General features: G+C 42.3%; 1 protein-coding gene across 2 annotated transcripts in view; it reads right to left on the bottom strand.

Annotated features, from left to right (window-relative positions):
• HLF (HLF transcription factor, PAR bZIP family member) overlaps positions 1 to 17214 on the bottom strand; it is a 38376-nt gene that overhangs the window by 5989 nt on the left and 15173 nt on the right. For both annotated transcript variants that reach the window (XM_030015014.2, XM_030015015.2), the window contains exon 3: positions 2291 to 2511. In XM_030015014.2, coding sequence (XP_029870874.1) covers positions 2291 to 2511 — 221 coding nt within the window. The remainder of the gene's footprint in view (positions 1 to 2290; positions 2512 to 17214) is intronic.

The following is a 17214-nucleotide window of genomic DNA, read 5'->3' as shown; positions in this document are numbered from 1 at the left end:
GTGGCCTTCAGTGAAATGGCAGTTTCAATGTGGCCTTGAAACTGAATTAAGTTCTAGAAATTTGGAACAACTCAGTAAATACAACGTAGGCAGAATCTCTCACAAAAAGTGAAATTCAGTCCCCCGCAGAATCAGAGCGATGCAGCCATTCAACCCTCAAATTGCCTGGTCCAGTCATACAGCTCAAACTTTCCCTCCCAGAGTATTCCTCCATTTTTGTATGCTTACATTTCCTTGTGTGGCTCTCGTTTCACCAGGCATGGGAGCACACCACCATATCCACTACAAGGCACAGGAGCCATCTGTTCCTACGATGCACTGAATAGACAAATACCCCACCACTCCTCTGTCTTTCAGCACGAAGCGTGCCAGGCCTAACGCCACTGCTCTGCATCATCTCCTGTTGCTTCCATAAGGCAAAGCAAGAGCGAAACGACTGCTAGAAGTACTCTAGAACTGCTTTATATTAGTTTAGCTTAACAAGGTGTGCAGCAATGTTGATTTGGAGCCAGCGTATATCTAAATTGCTCTTCACCTGGACTTAGATGGGACCCACAAAAATCCTCTTAAAAACAAGCATGCAGCAAAAAGCTATGACCCAAATCTTGTTTATAATTTCCCATCTCATTCCACTGTATAAAAATCAGCTTTAAGCAATTTATTAGTGTGCCACCTAGGCTTCATCCCGCTTTATTTTAACAAATTGCTATGGCAAATCCCTTAATCCAGGCCTGAAAGAGGTAAGGCTGGCATTTCAAAATCACATGCAACCCAGAGACGATTGACTGGTCTAATCTGCTTACCCTCCCCCAGAACTCAACAGCCGTTCCACATGCCAGGGCAGAAGCAGCACTTGGGTCAAGCACTCTGAAATGAGTCAAGGGCAACTGATGTGATTATCTCAGGGAAAAGAGAGACCCTGAACTTCTAGGCTGAAAACTTAAGTGCCCCACTGCTGCACGCAAGACACTTGATGTCTTCCACCTCTGGCATGGAGTAGTCCAACAGCATCTTTGGCAAAAGTTTGCTTTGACGAATAAGAATACCTAGGAGATATCGCAAAATGACAAATGGCACCAAGGAGCAAACTCCAGCCTCCTTACACCCACATAGCCATTTCTGTATCAAACACCTCTCTTTAGGCAGACCTCTCGGCACACTGCAATGCCAACAGAGCATCATTGGTAGTAAAAGTTGCCCAGCTAAGTAATGGCATGGAGCTGCCATTACGAAAGCTGAGGATACTACAGACAAAGTGACAGCAACATACCACGTGAACACTACTGGAATTGTGATTTCTATGCTTTTAACCTGCACAACAGTATCCCTAGGGATAAAAATAGCGAATAGCATCAGCTTCTTTCCCTAATGCTATCAATCTGGTGCAAACACATGGCACCCCAGTCTCTTCACACACGCAGCCAGGGATTCCCACCGACTCCAACAGGCTTTCAGTCTGTGTCTTGGGGGGCAGCAGCAACAGTAGAACAAAATTCTGCACTGACTAACTCTGGTAAAAAAGATCTTCTTGGAAATCACATGCTGGGAATAGAATCTTGCAAATAACGACAATTTTCACAGTCGTTTGATAAGCTGAATCAGTTGATCAAGTTGCTCTGCTCTCTTCATGCTCTTTGCTCTTCACATGTCAGAAGCGGTGAGAGGCATAGACAAGGGTGCTTTCCTTTTAAATATTGTATTATTACTATATTTTAAATAGTGTATTAAAATACACTTCTTAGCAGAATACTTTTGTTCTGTTTTCCTACAACTAGTTTAGATTCTTTCACCTAGATTAGTAGCGTTTACTATAGTGTTCCCATTCATTATTAAACACAGAGCTAAAGCAACTTCCAAACAAGATACAATATACTTCATTCTGTCGTTATCAGGGACCTCGATGGACTCTGCCAGAGACGGGTTCTTCCTTGAAGAATTCACAATCTATGCTGATGAGACAGACAGAGGACGGAGAAAAAGGAAACATGATCTGACTGTTTCATAAGTGGGAAATATGGGACAAAGTAAGCCTGTCTAAGGTCACGCAGGAAGTTTCTGGCATACAAAGGAAATGAATATTGATCTCATGAATTTCAACTGTTGCGTAACTAATAAGGGACATCCTCCCCTCAGTCTTATTCAGAACCTTTAACAGTTTTATTCTACAACGTCGTATTTAGTCTGGCAGATTTAGCTTACATGAGAAAACAGATTCATGCTCCAAACCTGTATCTCAGAAAGTAACTGTCACAGAGTCTGTACGAACAACTCGTCACCAGTTCCAATTTACCTTCAGGTCATCTGGAATGAAGACTTTGCGAGCTTTCTTAATCATCGGCTGTGGTTTCAGCTCTTCTTCAGAGAATTTGCGCTTACGAGGGTCAAACATCTCCTGGCCAGGAATACTGGAAAGAGCAAGATCTGCAGGGTCAGGTTCATAGCCAACAGGAACTTGGATAGTCTCAGGATCGATAGGACTTGGTGTGTTTCGGTTTGCTGGCAAGATCTGACCTACAGAAAAATAAAGGATAAATTCAGCTATGTTAGAAGAAAATACGTAAATAGTATCACTGAACGTGGACTTTAGAAGATCTCTAAATACAAGCAATAATTCTTTAAGCTTTCACTGTAAATTTGGTATCTACTCTTGCTAAATATTAGCTCGTCCATTTTGTAGGGTGCATATTCAGACATGCTCATGCTGTTATTTTCAGAATTGGTTCCTAATTCTGGTTGCTAATCTTGGATGCCCACGTAAGATCACTGAATGCAACACCGAGTTGCACTAGACTGCAGGCAGAAGACGTATTGCTCCAACCCGTGCCACTTCATTAAGATCACATCCTCAGGAACAAATCATAAGTACTGTCATTTAGGTCCGATTTATCCACCACACTGTAACCCTTCTCAGTTTTCTCATACACACATCACTTCATATATACCTTTGAGGGTATGTTTAGTTTTTACAATCAAACAACATACAGTACAATATCTCATGAAAACGTACTTTCAAGCTGTGCTGAAGCACTCCACTAAGGAGACTGCTATTTTCTGTGAAATCCTACTGGTGATATTCTAAAAGAAAGTGAAGGAAACTAGCAACATGGAAGGCTACAATGACTACCGAAAGATGCTCTGCAAAAATGAAAGAACACTTACTTATACCACGTTGCTCTTTTATGGCATATAAAAATCTAACAAAAAGGAGCCCATCCCCAGAAAAGAATGCTACCCGCCCCCCCCCCCCCCCCCCCATTTTTCTTTTTTAATCTTAGATATAGCCTTCAAGATCCTACAGCACCAATTCAGGCACCATTCCCACTAAAAATCCAATTTAATATCTCAACCAAAGGTTCCAAAAATAGGCTCCTAAAGTCAGCTGCCTAAACATGGACTATCCCCGGGGGCAGAATTTTCAGAAGTTTTCACATGCCTCAGAAGTACAAGCCTCACAGACTTCAGAGAGAGAACTTCTGATTGATATTCTTTTATAATTTTGGCTATTAGCTAACTCACTTTGACTTCAGAGATATGACAGTTTTCATAACTACACAAACATCCTGCAACTGCATAATATTTCCTTATTTGTGCCGGCATCTGCAACATTTAGGGTGTAAAACGGTAAACACTGAATGTCATTTCTAAATCCAAACCAAGGCCAGCGTTAACAATGAAGTTTTTATTTTAATCTAGAAGATCGCGGCAACAATATTGAAACTGCACAGAAAATGCACCGGGGAATTGCGTTGCGCAAACCAGGGCTCGCTAACAGGGAGCTTGTCTTTTGGAACTCCTATTTTAAACCAGCGCTGATAAAATCAGCTTCCAGGAAAAGCTAGTAAGGGCCTGGGAGAAAAGAAAAGGAGGATCAAAGTTATTAAAATAAGTATACGTCTATCGGAGAGCGAGCGAGAGGTAAGGATCCGGCTACCCGCATTGTACCAACGGCAGAGCGCTTCCTCCTCTGCCTCCGGACCCGGCGCGCCACTGCCAAGCCCTCGGTGCTGAAAACTCGACATTTCCTGCTGTGCCTCGTTAATTAACATCAGAAACCACGGCCTGCCCGACCGCCGGCCACAGGGGCGGCGGCAGGGCAGCGGCAGGCAGCCGCAGGGCAGCGCTCTCTCCCCTCGCTGCCCGCCCGGGGGCGCGCCCGGCCGCCGCTTCGCCGGCCCCGCAGTGCGGGCCCCGGGATGGAGCCGGGGCGGCGGCGGGGGGGGGGGAACCGTGTTCCTCAGCCCCCGGCCGCGTACTCCTGCAAAAGAGGAGCGAAAAGGAATTGCGGGGGAAGGGTATGGGAAAGGATAGAGGCTGCTCGACCTCGGGTGGTGGGTTTTCACAAGCAAGGCGCTTCAGCTCTCCCTCGAGATGGCTGTGATCGATGCATGCGTGTTTAAAACGTGTCTACGACTAGTAAAGGGACGACGACGACACACGACCCTGGCTAGGAACCGTTTTCAAGCCAGCCCAAACGGCTCAGTGCACCAAGGCATTTTTGTAGCCTTGCTTTAAATGGATGGCTAATCTCATTTCAGATATATGGGCTGGCAGAAACAGGCTTATTTAAAGGATTAAATGCAGGAAAGCTTCCTTTGATGTGAATACACTTGTACCAGAGCAGCCAGATTTTTTTTTAATGCAGACAAATATATAGACATATGCACATACAAATCTTGCAAATTCTGTAACACAGATAAAAACGAAGCAAGACACTAGCTCTGAATACTTTTATAATATTTCCGGTGAGCAGGCAGGGTGTTTCTAAAAAGTCAAGTGGATTGTGACATCTGCCCCAGCTTTCTAATTGCCCTAAACAAAAGACCTGTATTTAAATATTGCTGAAGCTCTAGATAAATGATACTATGTAAACTGATACCACGTATCTGTAATGTGCCATATTACACAATTACATGAGCTTTGTAATCATTGGCCTCAAGAAATTTTGCAATATCTCTCTGAAAAAGGCAAAAATGCTCCTTTTAAACACGGGAAATGGAGTTTTTGTGTCTTACGAATGCAATAGCAAAATAAAGGAAAGAGCAATGTATCTCCAAGGTGATCTGGGAGAAGAACCTACAGCAATCAAGGTCCTGCCTTGCTCCCTACATGCACACATTTCACTTCCCCCGGTCTAAGAAGCTCTCACTACTAAAGACCCGGTCCTTCAGCAAACATAAGATGTCCCAGGTGCCAATGCAAACTCATTCAAGGTGAATGCTATTCACTAATGCAAAGCCTGAGCAAATCATGCACACAGCTAAACGTTCATCACCTACGAGCCTGAAGACTATTGCCCTGTGAGATATTCCACAGTGCACGCACACCTCTCTCAGTCTATGCGGGTTGACTCTCCCTTCTGTCACGCTCCTGTAAACGATCAGGAACTCCACTGAGAACAACAGTGTTAATAAGGGTCTCTAAAACCCCAGGCAGAAAAACCAGTATTTCCTTGTCCAGCATTTTACATTAGGCAAGTCTTGGCACTTGGTATCTTTTTATTTATTCTATCAAGTTTTGCCAATAATACAAGCCAGGAACCTGTCTTTGTTAGTTTACTGGCTAATGGCCATTACATCTCTGTGGTGGTGGAACTCATCGTAACCCAAGACGACGGCGTGGGTTGTGCTGGACTTGGCACTGCTGTTACTGCAGAAGTACAGTACGTGGCCTCACGTTACATTGCTCTCCAAGCTCCTCTCCCCGTGTGTGCATAGCACTTTAGCTGTGCATCCCTCTGCCAAATTTGTTCAGGGTGTTATTTTTATGCACTAAATTCCTCGCAATCAGAGGTAGGTCAAATAAGCACAGCAATCTGAACGTCATGTGCCCAGCAGCCGACTAATCCTCACATCAGCAAGCTTCACAGCTGTCACAACATCCAGAGAAAGAGCTGGTCAGAGGCTGTGATGCACAAGGAATGAGCCAAGGAGGAAGCCTACACCACCAGCTGCCAAGGCCGGGCGAAGGTAAAGCACCTCACTGCTCAGCATCAGGAGCCAGATGCCTTTGTTGCCAGTCTCTGCATTATTTAAACACTCTGCACTCACAACAGCGGCCAAATTTTCACAACAGTGAAGTGGCTGGACTGTTTAATGTGCTTAGCTTTGTTCTCAATGGGGGCTGATGATTGCCAAGTGTTTTGGAAAGAACTTAGCCCCTCTATTTAAGTTGCTGAAACTCGAGCTCTTGAACATTAAGCTCTTTTGGAAATCCAGCTGCAGAACTCCACGGTGGTGGTGGATGCAAGCTGGGAACAATGGTTAATGGAAACTTCCCCTCATACCACCCTAGTGATGTGTCTCAACCATGGCCTGGAGAGACCACAACTATCTCAACACTGGCCTTTTGTCTGGAGACTTTCCCACTTGTAGAGCTCCACTCAAGCAACACTGAGTATGCCAGGACAGACACAGCTCCAGGTGTCTCCTGGCGAAGGGATCAGCAGGTTTTGACGGCCCCAGCAGCAGTTACGGCCGCCCCAACTTCTTGCCTTTGAGAATGCTCTTGGTGTTGCTCTGGCAAATATTAGCAATAGCGAAAATTTTCCAGAAAGAAGGACTTGAAAGAAAGTTGGCTGTTCTAACCCTTTCAGTCCTCCTCCCAGCAGAGACTGCCAGTGAGGAAGTCCAACGTAATGGCAATATTTTCAGTGTGGTTCCTTGTTCAAAGAGAAATGGACTGAGGCCATTCACTTGTGTCATCTAGGTCACCAAACAGCTGGTAAAAAAAAAAAAAAGCAGCTTTAAATTGCTTGCAATAATTAAAATTCACAATTCAAAAGTACAGTATTTTTATATACCTACAAAACCAAAATGCTGATCTGGTATCGTGGGGAGCTCAATCACTGTATCCTGACTCTTAATTTCCCCCTTTTGAAACATCCCACCTACCAGCTGTGCTCAGGAGAGCTAAGACAGAAATAACCTCTTCAACTGCACCACTGCTTGACAGACTTGTTATTTGTATTGCAAGAGATCCCCGGTGAATTATGTGGAACTCAATTTTGAATCATTGCACTCCAATAGAAATGTGCCTGATTTTCAGAAAATCTCCCTTCTTGCAGCCCTTCCACACTTTTCATCAGCTCAACAGCTGGCTGGAGAACAGCAACAGGAAAAAGAAAAGAAAAGGGAGTAGAAGTGTTCTAATCAAAGTATTTTCCCCTATTTTTTACACATATGTTGGAGGGACAGAGGATTTTCTCATTCAATTTATTAGCAGCCCAGAGATAAAAATATGTGTTTGCTAATAATTTTTCCTGATCTAAACAAAAGGCACTTTTGGTATGTCAGTCGGACTATATAGTACAGCAGTTAAATTGACAGATAATCCTCACCCAGAGCTGCTCCAGAGAACCCCACTGCTCTGCCGACTATCCACTTGGCGGCTGGCCAGCTATTTGGGATAGTTGTCTTACTCCAAATCACAGCCTGTCCCGGATTAATCTGTCATCTATTTCTGCATTAACCCTTCCAGCCTCTAGGAAAAGTTATCTCAATGCAGAACACAAGGCAGTGTGCAGGAATTGAGACAGGCAAAAATCCCCACAGGCAGTAAAGTAAAAGGAGTATTCTGGAGGCCAAGATTTATCTAAGGACAGTATCTTGTCACATTATAATTCCTCAGTTACAGTATTATAAGCATCATCTGATTTCCCTACTATTAGTATTTTAGTGTCTTCCAGAAACCAAAACAATTACCGGGACAGTAAGACCATAATCTATACTAGCACTAAAGGGAATTACAAGCCACACTGTCTGATCTTCCAGCCCTCACATGGCACGAAAAAACCAACCACTCTCTGCCTGGAGGTGAAGACGACACTTCACCCCTGGGTGTATCTATGTAACCAGTTATTAGAGGAGCTTTCTTTTCTTCCGAAGCAACAGGAGATCAGTGTATTTTGACCAGTGCTCCAACCTGGCACAGACATTCCTCTATTTCTTATCTTACACAAACTTGATTCTGCTGAACATGGGGTGACTGCAAACACTTCCTGCGGAAAGAAGGATCTTAATCCAATGCAACCACAACATACTCGCTCCTCTCAACACACTAAAAGACTGGCACATTAAAGTGTTTTTAAAATGTGTACTTTTCAAAGATATCAGCGTTGTTTACAAACCTTGTGCATTTAATTACAAAAGAATTGTCATTTCCCCTCTCAGCATTGTGTGCCTCCCGCTCTGGGCCCCTACAGTATTATTACAGGCAGGACTGGTAGTTTTAATAAGATTGTCTGACACTTCCCATTAGAGGATGCTGCCTTCAGTTCCTTAGACCTCTGCCAGATTTCAACCATTCTGTTTGGATTTGTGTGTGCCAATTAGATTTATGCCAAAATGGTTCTACAGTTTCCCGAAAAAGGTTCAGCAAAAATACTTTGTTTTGAACCTGTTAAAAATTTCTGGCAAACTTTTCACTGAACTGTGCTAGTGGCCTGTGCACTGGAAGAGAGGGCAGCTCCTGGATCAGTGTTGTTTGCCTTAAAACCTACTGCATGCATGCTAAGGCTGGGTGAGAAAGGGGCAATTTCAGTAAGTGATAAGGACTCAAAGTTGGGAAGGGGGCAAGGAGGTGAGGAAGGCGAGGATGAGGGAGACTGGTAGCCAAAGAGCAGAGGGGGAGAGCATGGAAGAGGAAGGCAGCTTCAGCAGAGGCTGGCATGCACGTGTTCAGTAGAAGAGCATCGTTGAAGGGAACAGGGTAGGAGAGCGCCTGTGCTGATGGTACAAACGCAGCTCCAGATTCCCGAGTCCCACAGATCCTCTTCTATCAGCAAACAGTGAAGTGCGCTGGCAAAGCGCCCCGTCCCCCTTCAGCTTCTTACAGCGAGAGTAAGTTGTCATCCTCTACTCAGTCCAAGCAGCAGGACGCTGTGGGGTGCTGTCAAGTCCATTCCTACTCATTTCCAATGTGCCTGTTGTAGGGGTGGCACATCAGAAAATCCAGGTTGTCTTTTCCATTTGTTTTTAAAATTAAATGCAAGAGTTGTTTTAAGAAGCACAGTCATGGTTGCAACAATCTTTAAAGTTTCAATCACATACTATTTTTTCTAGATTCTTTCCTCATTCAGGAGTCACTTGTTTCACCTGTTTGGATTTATCCAAATGGACCCATACATTATTTGCCACAAATTATTCCAACCTCCTGCAGAGACACAGTTAGCAACTTTTCAGGAGTTCTCTCCAGCACTGATGACTACTGCATCTGCATGCTTCACAGAAACAAATTTTTCCCCACAAGACCCCCATGAAAGAAGAGGCAGCACTTCTTTGCAGGTGAAGGACAGAAGTATGGACATTTTACATCAAAAGTATGCAGCCAGCCTCTCAGGTTAGCTAACACTGTAGGCATTGTCTGCATTTCAAATCAACTCTCACCAACTTTTCTTGCAGGTTGGGTGCTATACACTGACACAAGTGAGGGCTGCCCAAGGTATTAAACTGAGCTCCTCACAAAAAGGGAAGCAAACATGCAGTGTGACAAGTAATGGTAATCACACAATCAAATGACTTGCTCAGAACTCTGTTGAAACTCCGTGGCAAAATCCAGTCTCTCTAGACAAAATCCTTCTGTCCTTCCTGCCAGATTTTCCCTTCTCCTCCTGCCGTTCCCCGCATCCTCTCACATCTGCAGTAAATGAGGTCAAGATCCAAGATCCTACAGACAACCGCTTCCTTCCTGATACAGCCCTGATTCAACCCAGAGCTGGTCTGACCTCTGCTTTCAAAAAGGGAAAAGGGGAAAAAGAGGCTATAATGTAATTAAAGCCTGCATCTCCAGGCAGACAAGGGAGGGGGGTTTGCTATCTGAAGCTGCACACGTGGCCTTTGGTCAAGTGTTTGCAGGCTTTTGAAGGCTTGACTTTGCAACTCCTGCATGTGGTTAGCATAATGTGCATGTAATATGCTATGCCTGCTGTGCCAGTAAAATTCTGCCCTTCAAAAGCAATAAACAAACAAATATGAGGCACCACCAGGTAGAATTCTCCACTATGTCTACTGGACTTAAGACTCTAGATCTTCTCTAAGATCCATACTCTGAAAACCTTACCCTATCTTTAGCCTGTGTGAAGGCAGCACTTAGCTCAATGAGGCCCCATTTCTGAAAGCTACTAGGAAATCAAACTTTTATTCTCTCCCATACCAGCCGCTGCAAGATGCCTGAAAGTAGTTGTTCCTGTTCTGCACATTTCCCTTGCAGAAGCACTACACACAGAAACAGAGGGTTTGATCCTGCTCCCAGGACATTGCACGGGGATTTTCAAATTCTTGAAAAGCATGAAATCCACAGCCCTCTTAAACACCTTTCTGATTGTTTGTAGAGTGCTGCTTTCCTTACAAAGATAGACCAAGATGGCACTCAGCGGGGACAGGGCCTGAAGAGGAGCTGCAGGGAAGAACATTGGGATAGGTATTTAATTTTGATTTAGACTTGGCTTAGAAGCACATTTTGCTTCAAGACACTGATATTCTCTGGTGCATTGGAGCTTCGTGACATCCTTTGGCATATCTGGGTATATTTTCATTAATCAGTAAGTCACATACAGTAAGGTTCCTCAAAAAGTACAATTATTCTTTCTTTTCTTAAAGGGAACATTCCAGAGAAGCATCAGAATTGTTAGCCTGTTCTGAATGAGAAAAAAAGATCCATTTTTCTTTCCTTGGACAATTACATACCCACCTTTAATAAACCAATCTCAAACAGTAGATTTTAGATAGAGCCCCTGCTTTAGATAACAGCCTCATATGGCATCCATAAATATTCCCTCACGTGGAATACCACTCAAAACAAAGACAACACTTGTCTTCAGGATGCATTCATGCCACTGCCAATGTGCTCTGCAAGACTCCAGACCAAGTGAGTTCCTCTCACATTGTTCTATTTATTTGGCTAATGAGTATCCAGGACAGCACGCTCTCAGTCAGTAAACAGGTCTTGCAAAAAGCCATCGTGTAATCCTGGAAGCATATGCCACCCATGACTCATGTATCTATTACCCAGTTCTGGTACCCAAACCCATCTTGCTTGGGTGTGTTATCAAAACACAGCCAAGTGAGATTTGAAATGGCATGGAAAAGCCACGTGAAACAGGTACATTTCCTCTAACTCCCAATCAGTAGCTAATGGCAAGCCTGAGAGACAGACAACAGATGCTATCAGCTGCTCTCTGAATACATCCCTTAAGAAAAAGGGGTCACTAGGCAGAGTTACAGGAACTTGCAAACTCGCCCTCTCTTTTGATCTGTTTTGTACACACAAATCTGAACTATCTGTTGCAGTAGCTTTTTATTTTTACTTTTTTACACTTTTTGTTCACTAAAATGAAGTACACCCTTTATGTGACAAAACTAAATTGATGCTTTATAGAGGGTGATTTGTATAAAATAATCACATTTTAAGAAGTAGAGATGCCAGAATGGGGACAAGCTGTTCCCATAACCTTCTAAGTAAGACTAAGTACATTTTCTTTTCTCTCTGCCTTAAATTAGGACCCTCTAACATGTTTTGGAAAAAAATAACCACCACAAAACAAAAAAGCAAAATCCAAAAACTTATATTTGGTTTGTTACAGCCCAGTAACTTCAGGGGTCTAATTTGCTTTTAGGTACTAGTTTTATTCCCAATGAGCACACACAAAGAAAGCACAAGGGTGTGCAGTTGTATCTTTTTCTCTATTGATAGATTCATCTTCACTTATAAAGTATACAAACGCATCAGTCTCGGGTAGTCTGAAAAATGGGTCAGAGGAGGAAGGGAACACGTAACCACGGCTTAGGGAAAATTCCAGGAGAACAGACTGTTGCATACAGACATTACCCATGTGTCCACAACTACTTCTTTACAGCTGCTGCACAACACAGGTTTTTGTGGCACATTAGACGCAGGCAAAACCGAGGAACTTCAAAAAGCAAGTCTGATTAAAAGAAATGACAACACTGTGCACTAGGCAAGACATTCTTATAAATTCACTTCTAGATATGACAGAGTCATCTAGCACCAGAAAAGGGCAGAAACTACTATGCTGAGGAGTCTCAAAAACCAAACTAATGCCTGCAAGGATTTCTGCACCCAAGAACAGCAGTCACATTTTTACAGAAAGACAAAGTGAGCAAAAAATCTCAGGGAAAAGTGACCAAAAAAACCAACACATACCAAAATCTTTACATTTTTATCTCTTAAAAATAGTAGCAGTGAAAAAGGTTGGTGATGGACTATTTCTTGAAGAAATCCTGGAATCCTCATAGTTATTTTCCTTCTGACGTCCTCTGCAAACTGTCCATAGCCCTGAACTGAGACTCTGAACCCACTACGTATGCATGTTCTGAATACAACAGATATGCAGAACCTGTGAAGATTTTGAATTATGTCAAAAATGAAATGAAGATGCCCCAAGACACAGAAGTCAAACGTCCTTTCATCTATTGAGCAGTGTGTTTATTGTAATGCCTCAGGAGGCATCTCAGCAAAACAGATCAGTGAAACTCAACTTGACTGCCATTTCTTTCAAACTCTTTTCCCACAATTCACAAGTAATAGAGATTTTACTTTTGCTATCACACAGAGCGTGGCTCTCTATTGCCAATTAATGATAAAAATATTATGAATAAATTAAGTCAATACATTTTAAAAAAATCAATATATTAAAAATAAAAATATATTTGAATGTAACCTTGAGGCCAACACGAACTGGCAAATCACTTATCAATTCACTGCATATGGGAGCTTTTAAACATACGTGTCTGCATTTTAAAAATATACATAAACAGAGGACCCTGTTCACTGGAAATTATCATTAAGAAAAGCGGAAGCCAATAGCAGCCTTATTTACAGTCACCATATTTTCAATACAGTATTTTTCTTCCAGTAACCATAGCTGCAAATTTCAAAACTAGTTGCCAGTCCAGACATACCAAATAAATTTCAAACAATGTCTTGGCACTGAAACATTTCTTCAGTGGAGACCCTTCTACCCCCTTTGAATACAGTAAATTTCATAGAAGCCTCTGCCCACCCGGGAACAAAGCCCTCTGCATGCTGCGCTGGACTCGGCGCTTCCCAGCAGCCAGACAACCAGCTCAACACTATTCTCATTAAAAACAACGTGTTTTCCTACTTTCATAGGCAACGTATCACTGGTATGGAACACCACTATTTCAGGTTTATGTGGGAGGGGGGAAGTGCCAATGTACTTACTTATGACACCTTCAGCCTCTAGAATACTTAACAATTTATATTAAATATAACACTGCTTTACTAAAAGCTGGTTCCCACGGAAGCAAATTGACTGGTCTGACTTCCTTTTTGCAGTGGTGGTCATCCCATTCTCTATACAGGATACCTGTGAGACAGCACTGGCCTTACAGTATTTTGCTGTCCAAGGCCTTTGAGAGAATTTGGGGGGAGGACAGGACGCGACACAATCCTTCATGTTATTTCCCTCCAATTCACCGGGTCACCTGTAGGCAAAGACATTGCAGGCTCCACTGCTCCTGCAGAACTCCCACTACATGCCCCTGCTGAATACAGGATCGGGTCTGCAGGAGTTGGCCATGCAGAAAAAGGTATATCTGTGCCCAAATGAAAGGAGAAACACTGGAGAGTTGGAAAGGACTGCAAGCTGAGGGCAGCAACAATTCATAGGCTTGGAAAACTATGTGGGCTTTACCTTTTACACTCCTGTTAACTCTGATTTTCATGAAGTAGGTGGTGTTGCTACAGCAACTGTCATATCACATCACTTCTGCTGTCTCTGTCACAGAGATCATCTTATTTTATCTTAAACTCAGATATGCAGCTTTTCTTCTTCTATTCTAAAGCCCTCTATATTTTGGATATAAAAAATTACACAAAATAGAGCTGTGCCATATGAATAATATTTTTTTTAAATGTAGCAAAGCTTACAGAACATTTTTATTTGTTCTCCTTTTACAAATGCAGAAGGAATAAAGACAACAGCACTGACCAGATTTATGGTGCTCCAGAATTTCAGAAATAAATTAAGAGCTGGTCTCACGATAAAAATGCTTTGTGCCACCTTTAATGTGTTCTTCCTACAGAAGCTAACCCTGTGTTCTTGTGCACTTCACCAGAAGTAACTCATCTATTCACAGGTGAAAACATCTTGCTTCCTCATGCCCAGGTCATTTATGTACATACATACCACACAATTCACACCCAGCTTAGATGATGCTGCCCATCCATCGCACACAACACGCTGTTCAACTTGCGTACCTCACCCGCTTAAACTGCAGCCTGGAAGAAGCATCTACTGAAGCAGAAGTCTCAAGCCATCTTTACCTGTTTCTGAAGGTTTGTCCTAGCTGCTAGGGATGAGGTGGCCATCCGGCTTTGCAGCTCCCTTGCTCAGTAACACCAAGAATTTGGCTCTACCTCCTTTGCCTCCATTTTGCTGCCTGGATAAGGTCTTTGAGGACTCAAGGCACGAGCAAAACTCAAGAAAATCCTGATGATGGAAAGACTCTATTGAATTTTTGTTATTAACATGCATTCCAACTCGTGCATTTACAGATCATCCTTTAAAAGAATAAAAAAACCAACGCAGAACAGTAGTAAATATTCAGTTACACCCTCAGGCTACTCAGGAAACGAAAGAAAGCCCTATCTATAGTCAAAGGTTATTGCACAGACCGCTCAGCTGCTAGCACAGCTCAGACCACCAGATAAAGTTCTGCCACAGCCACAGCCTTAGCTGGTGAGTATTTATATCTGCTTCTTCGTAAGCTTTTCCAGTCACTTTCAAAACAATCAATGCAGTCAGCAAATTACACTTCACTTCTACGAAGACAGGTCCTGGGCAGATGGAAATCTGCCTGTGTGGATCTAATCTGTGGCCAAGAACTGTATCTTGTGTACCTGGTTAAAGATACCAAATTAAGATACCAAATGGCCTTTCAATTCTTTCAATTACTTTACAGGCTTCATTTCAGTGCCCCAGTACTTGACAGTTATTCTTTAGCTCAATTTCCTAGAGAAATGAGTTTTGTGCAATCATGCTGTGCACATGACTGTCTAGTCTCCTCCCAACAACTTTTGAAACTGTTGGACAATTTCAAACAAATTTGGCAGAGAGGTATCCACATGTACTACTAACAAACTTTGTGAAAACAATGTAAATGAAAGAGGCTCTTAGCTCCCTGGCTGCAGGAAGGCTGCAGGGGCCTCATTACACATCAGAGAACCCACAGAGATTTTGCTGCTCATAGAACCTAATCCTTGGGCAGGTAGCAGGAAGGAAAAAAGAAAAGTATCCACCAAGTTATTATTTGTTACAGCAGTCACAAAAGTCACTTAATCCTTTTGTTCTCTACTGGAATTGAGAATATCTCTTCACCTTATCCCACCCACTCATTTACTATTTCCAGTAATCACAAGCAAAATTATTTGTTTGACAACTGCACTGTTACTTGACAATCTCTCTAAATTCCATGCAGACGCATCTGGTATTGATAGCCGTTAAAACAATCATGCACCTGTCCTGTCTTAAAAATCAATGTAGAAGACAGTCAGATGTGGACAACCCAGCTGTCTGGTATCATCTGAGCATTTATTTATTCCTACAATATGTAGTGGAAACCAAAGCTCTACTAGAAAGATCTTTTTTATATTATCCACAGCACTTATGCAAGCAATTTAAGTCTTCCAACTAAGACACAGTAGGAGTGTTTGGGAATCAACAAATTTGCTCTGGCAGCAATGAAACATTCATTATTGGCTTTGGAGTAGGGAGGGATTTGGTTGGAGGGGGAAATTTTTTTTTTTTTTTTTTTAAAGATTTTGTTAAAATGCAAGACAAAAAGCTAGGTGAGGGATGCTGGGTAGGACTCATAGCTAAGAATCAGAGTACTCTAGATTCATGCTGGAAACTGGAAACTGCATGCCTCTGCTCACTTGAGGGATACATACTAACACACAGATCAGTATTTGCAAGATCAGAGGTCCCATCCAACCCTTTTCCTTCTTACTCTCACTCCTGTTATTTCAGTGTTACAAACATCCACAATTACTGAGGATTGGGGAAGCATGAGTTAAACCTAGCAAGAGAAACACCTTTCCTCTTTCTGCTTAACTGGATAATTGGTTAGCAGGAACCTGCTTGATGAGTTTCAGCAGCTCCTAGAGATCAGGCAGGACTGTTTCTGAGAGCAGCTAAAGCTGCCGACTGTATAAACGTCTTTAAGCCGACCAACAGGGTACCCTTTGCTAAGGTGGGGGTTTTTGACAACTAAAATTTCCAGAAGGCAATGAAGCAGTTTGTATACTAAATATCCATCCAAACCCAGTAAGAGCAGGGACCTGAACTATTTTAGGCAGAATATTTTATAGATGTTATATACATAAAACTATCTTATGGTCAGAATAAACAGATGATTTAAAAAAATAAAGTGAATAAAGAAAGACTAAATAATTCTCACTGCAATGGAGAGAGCATAACAGTAAGATTCAAATGAATAAATAACAGGTTCTGTCCTAGTAATTTAAGGGGCTAAGAAAATTCTAGTCCTGAAGATTCATGTGACAAATCAAGAGGCTTCACTGGATCTGTAAAATCCTCTGGATTTATTACTTGATACCGTTTATCTATACTGCAAAAGATTTTACTCAAGTAATTAGTGATTTTGAGTCCAGTTGGCTAAAAAGAAAGTACACAAGGTTTGATTTTCACATAGGGATTATCTTGTGCTATACCAGATGTGTGTGCAAGCACATGAGTTTTTTTAAAACAAAACAAAAACAAAAACCAAAAAAACAACCCCTGGTAAAATCTTGCTGTAAGTTCAAACCAGTCACAAGTCTATAGTCACCAAAGCAGCACCTATAGCAATCAGTGCAAAATACTGGAAAATATTTACTTAGCACTGTCCATATTATCATCTTCATTTCTATTTATTCACCTTGATGTTTCAATTAACTAAACACTGCAACTGATAAATGGACATTTATACACGCTGAGTTTTAACATCAAGAACCAAGCTCTCCCTTCCTGAAGCTCTGTCAGTCGACACCAGCTGAGAATCTCACCACGGGGTTCTTTCTCCCAGGTTCTTTTCTCTCTGAGGATGTAGTAAAGACTAAGAGAAGGCAACTGTAAATTTGTATCCTGAAGAACAACGTACAGATTTGGGGAAAAGTATTTCAGCTTTTGCCAGTATTGATCTACTCAGACACAGCTCGAAGTGTCTGATAAAG

Source organism: Aquila chrysaetos, chromosome 5 (genome assembly GCF_900496995.4).
Source record: "Aquila chrysaetos chrysaetos chromosome 5, bAquChr1.4, whole genome shotgun sequence".
Lineage (NCBI taxonomy): Eukaryota > Metazoa > Chordata > Aves > Accipitriformes > Accipitridae > Aquila > Aquila chrysaetos.
This window is presented reverse-complemented; position numbering and strand designations above follow the sequence as displayed.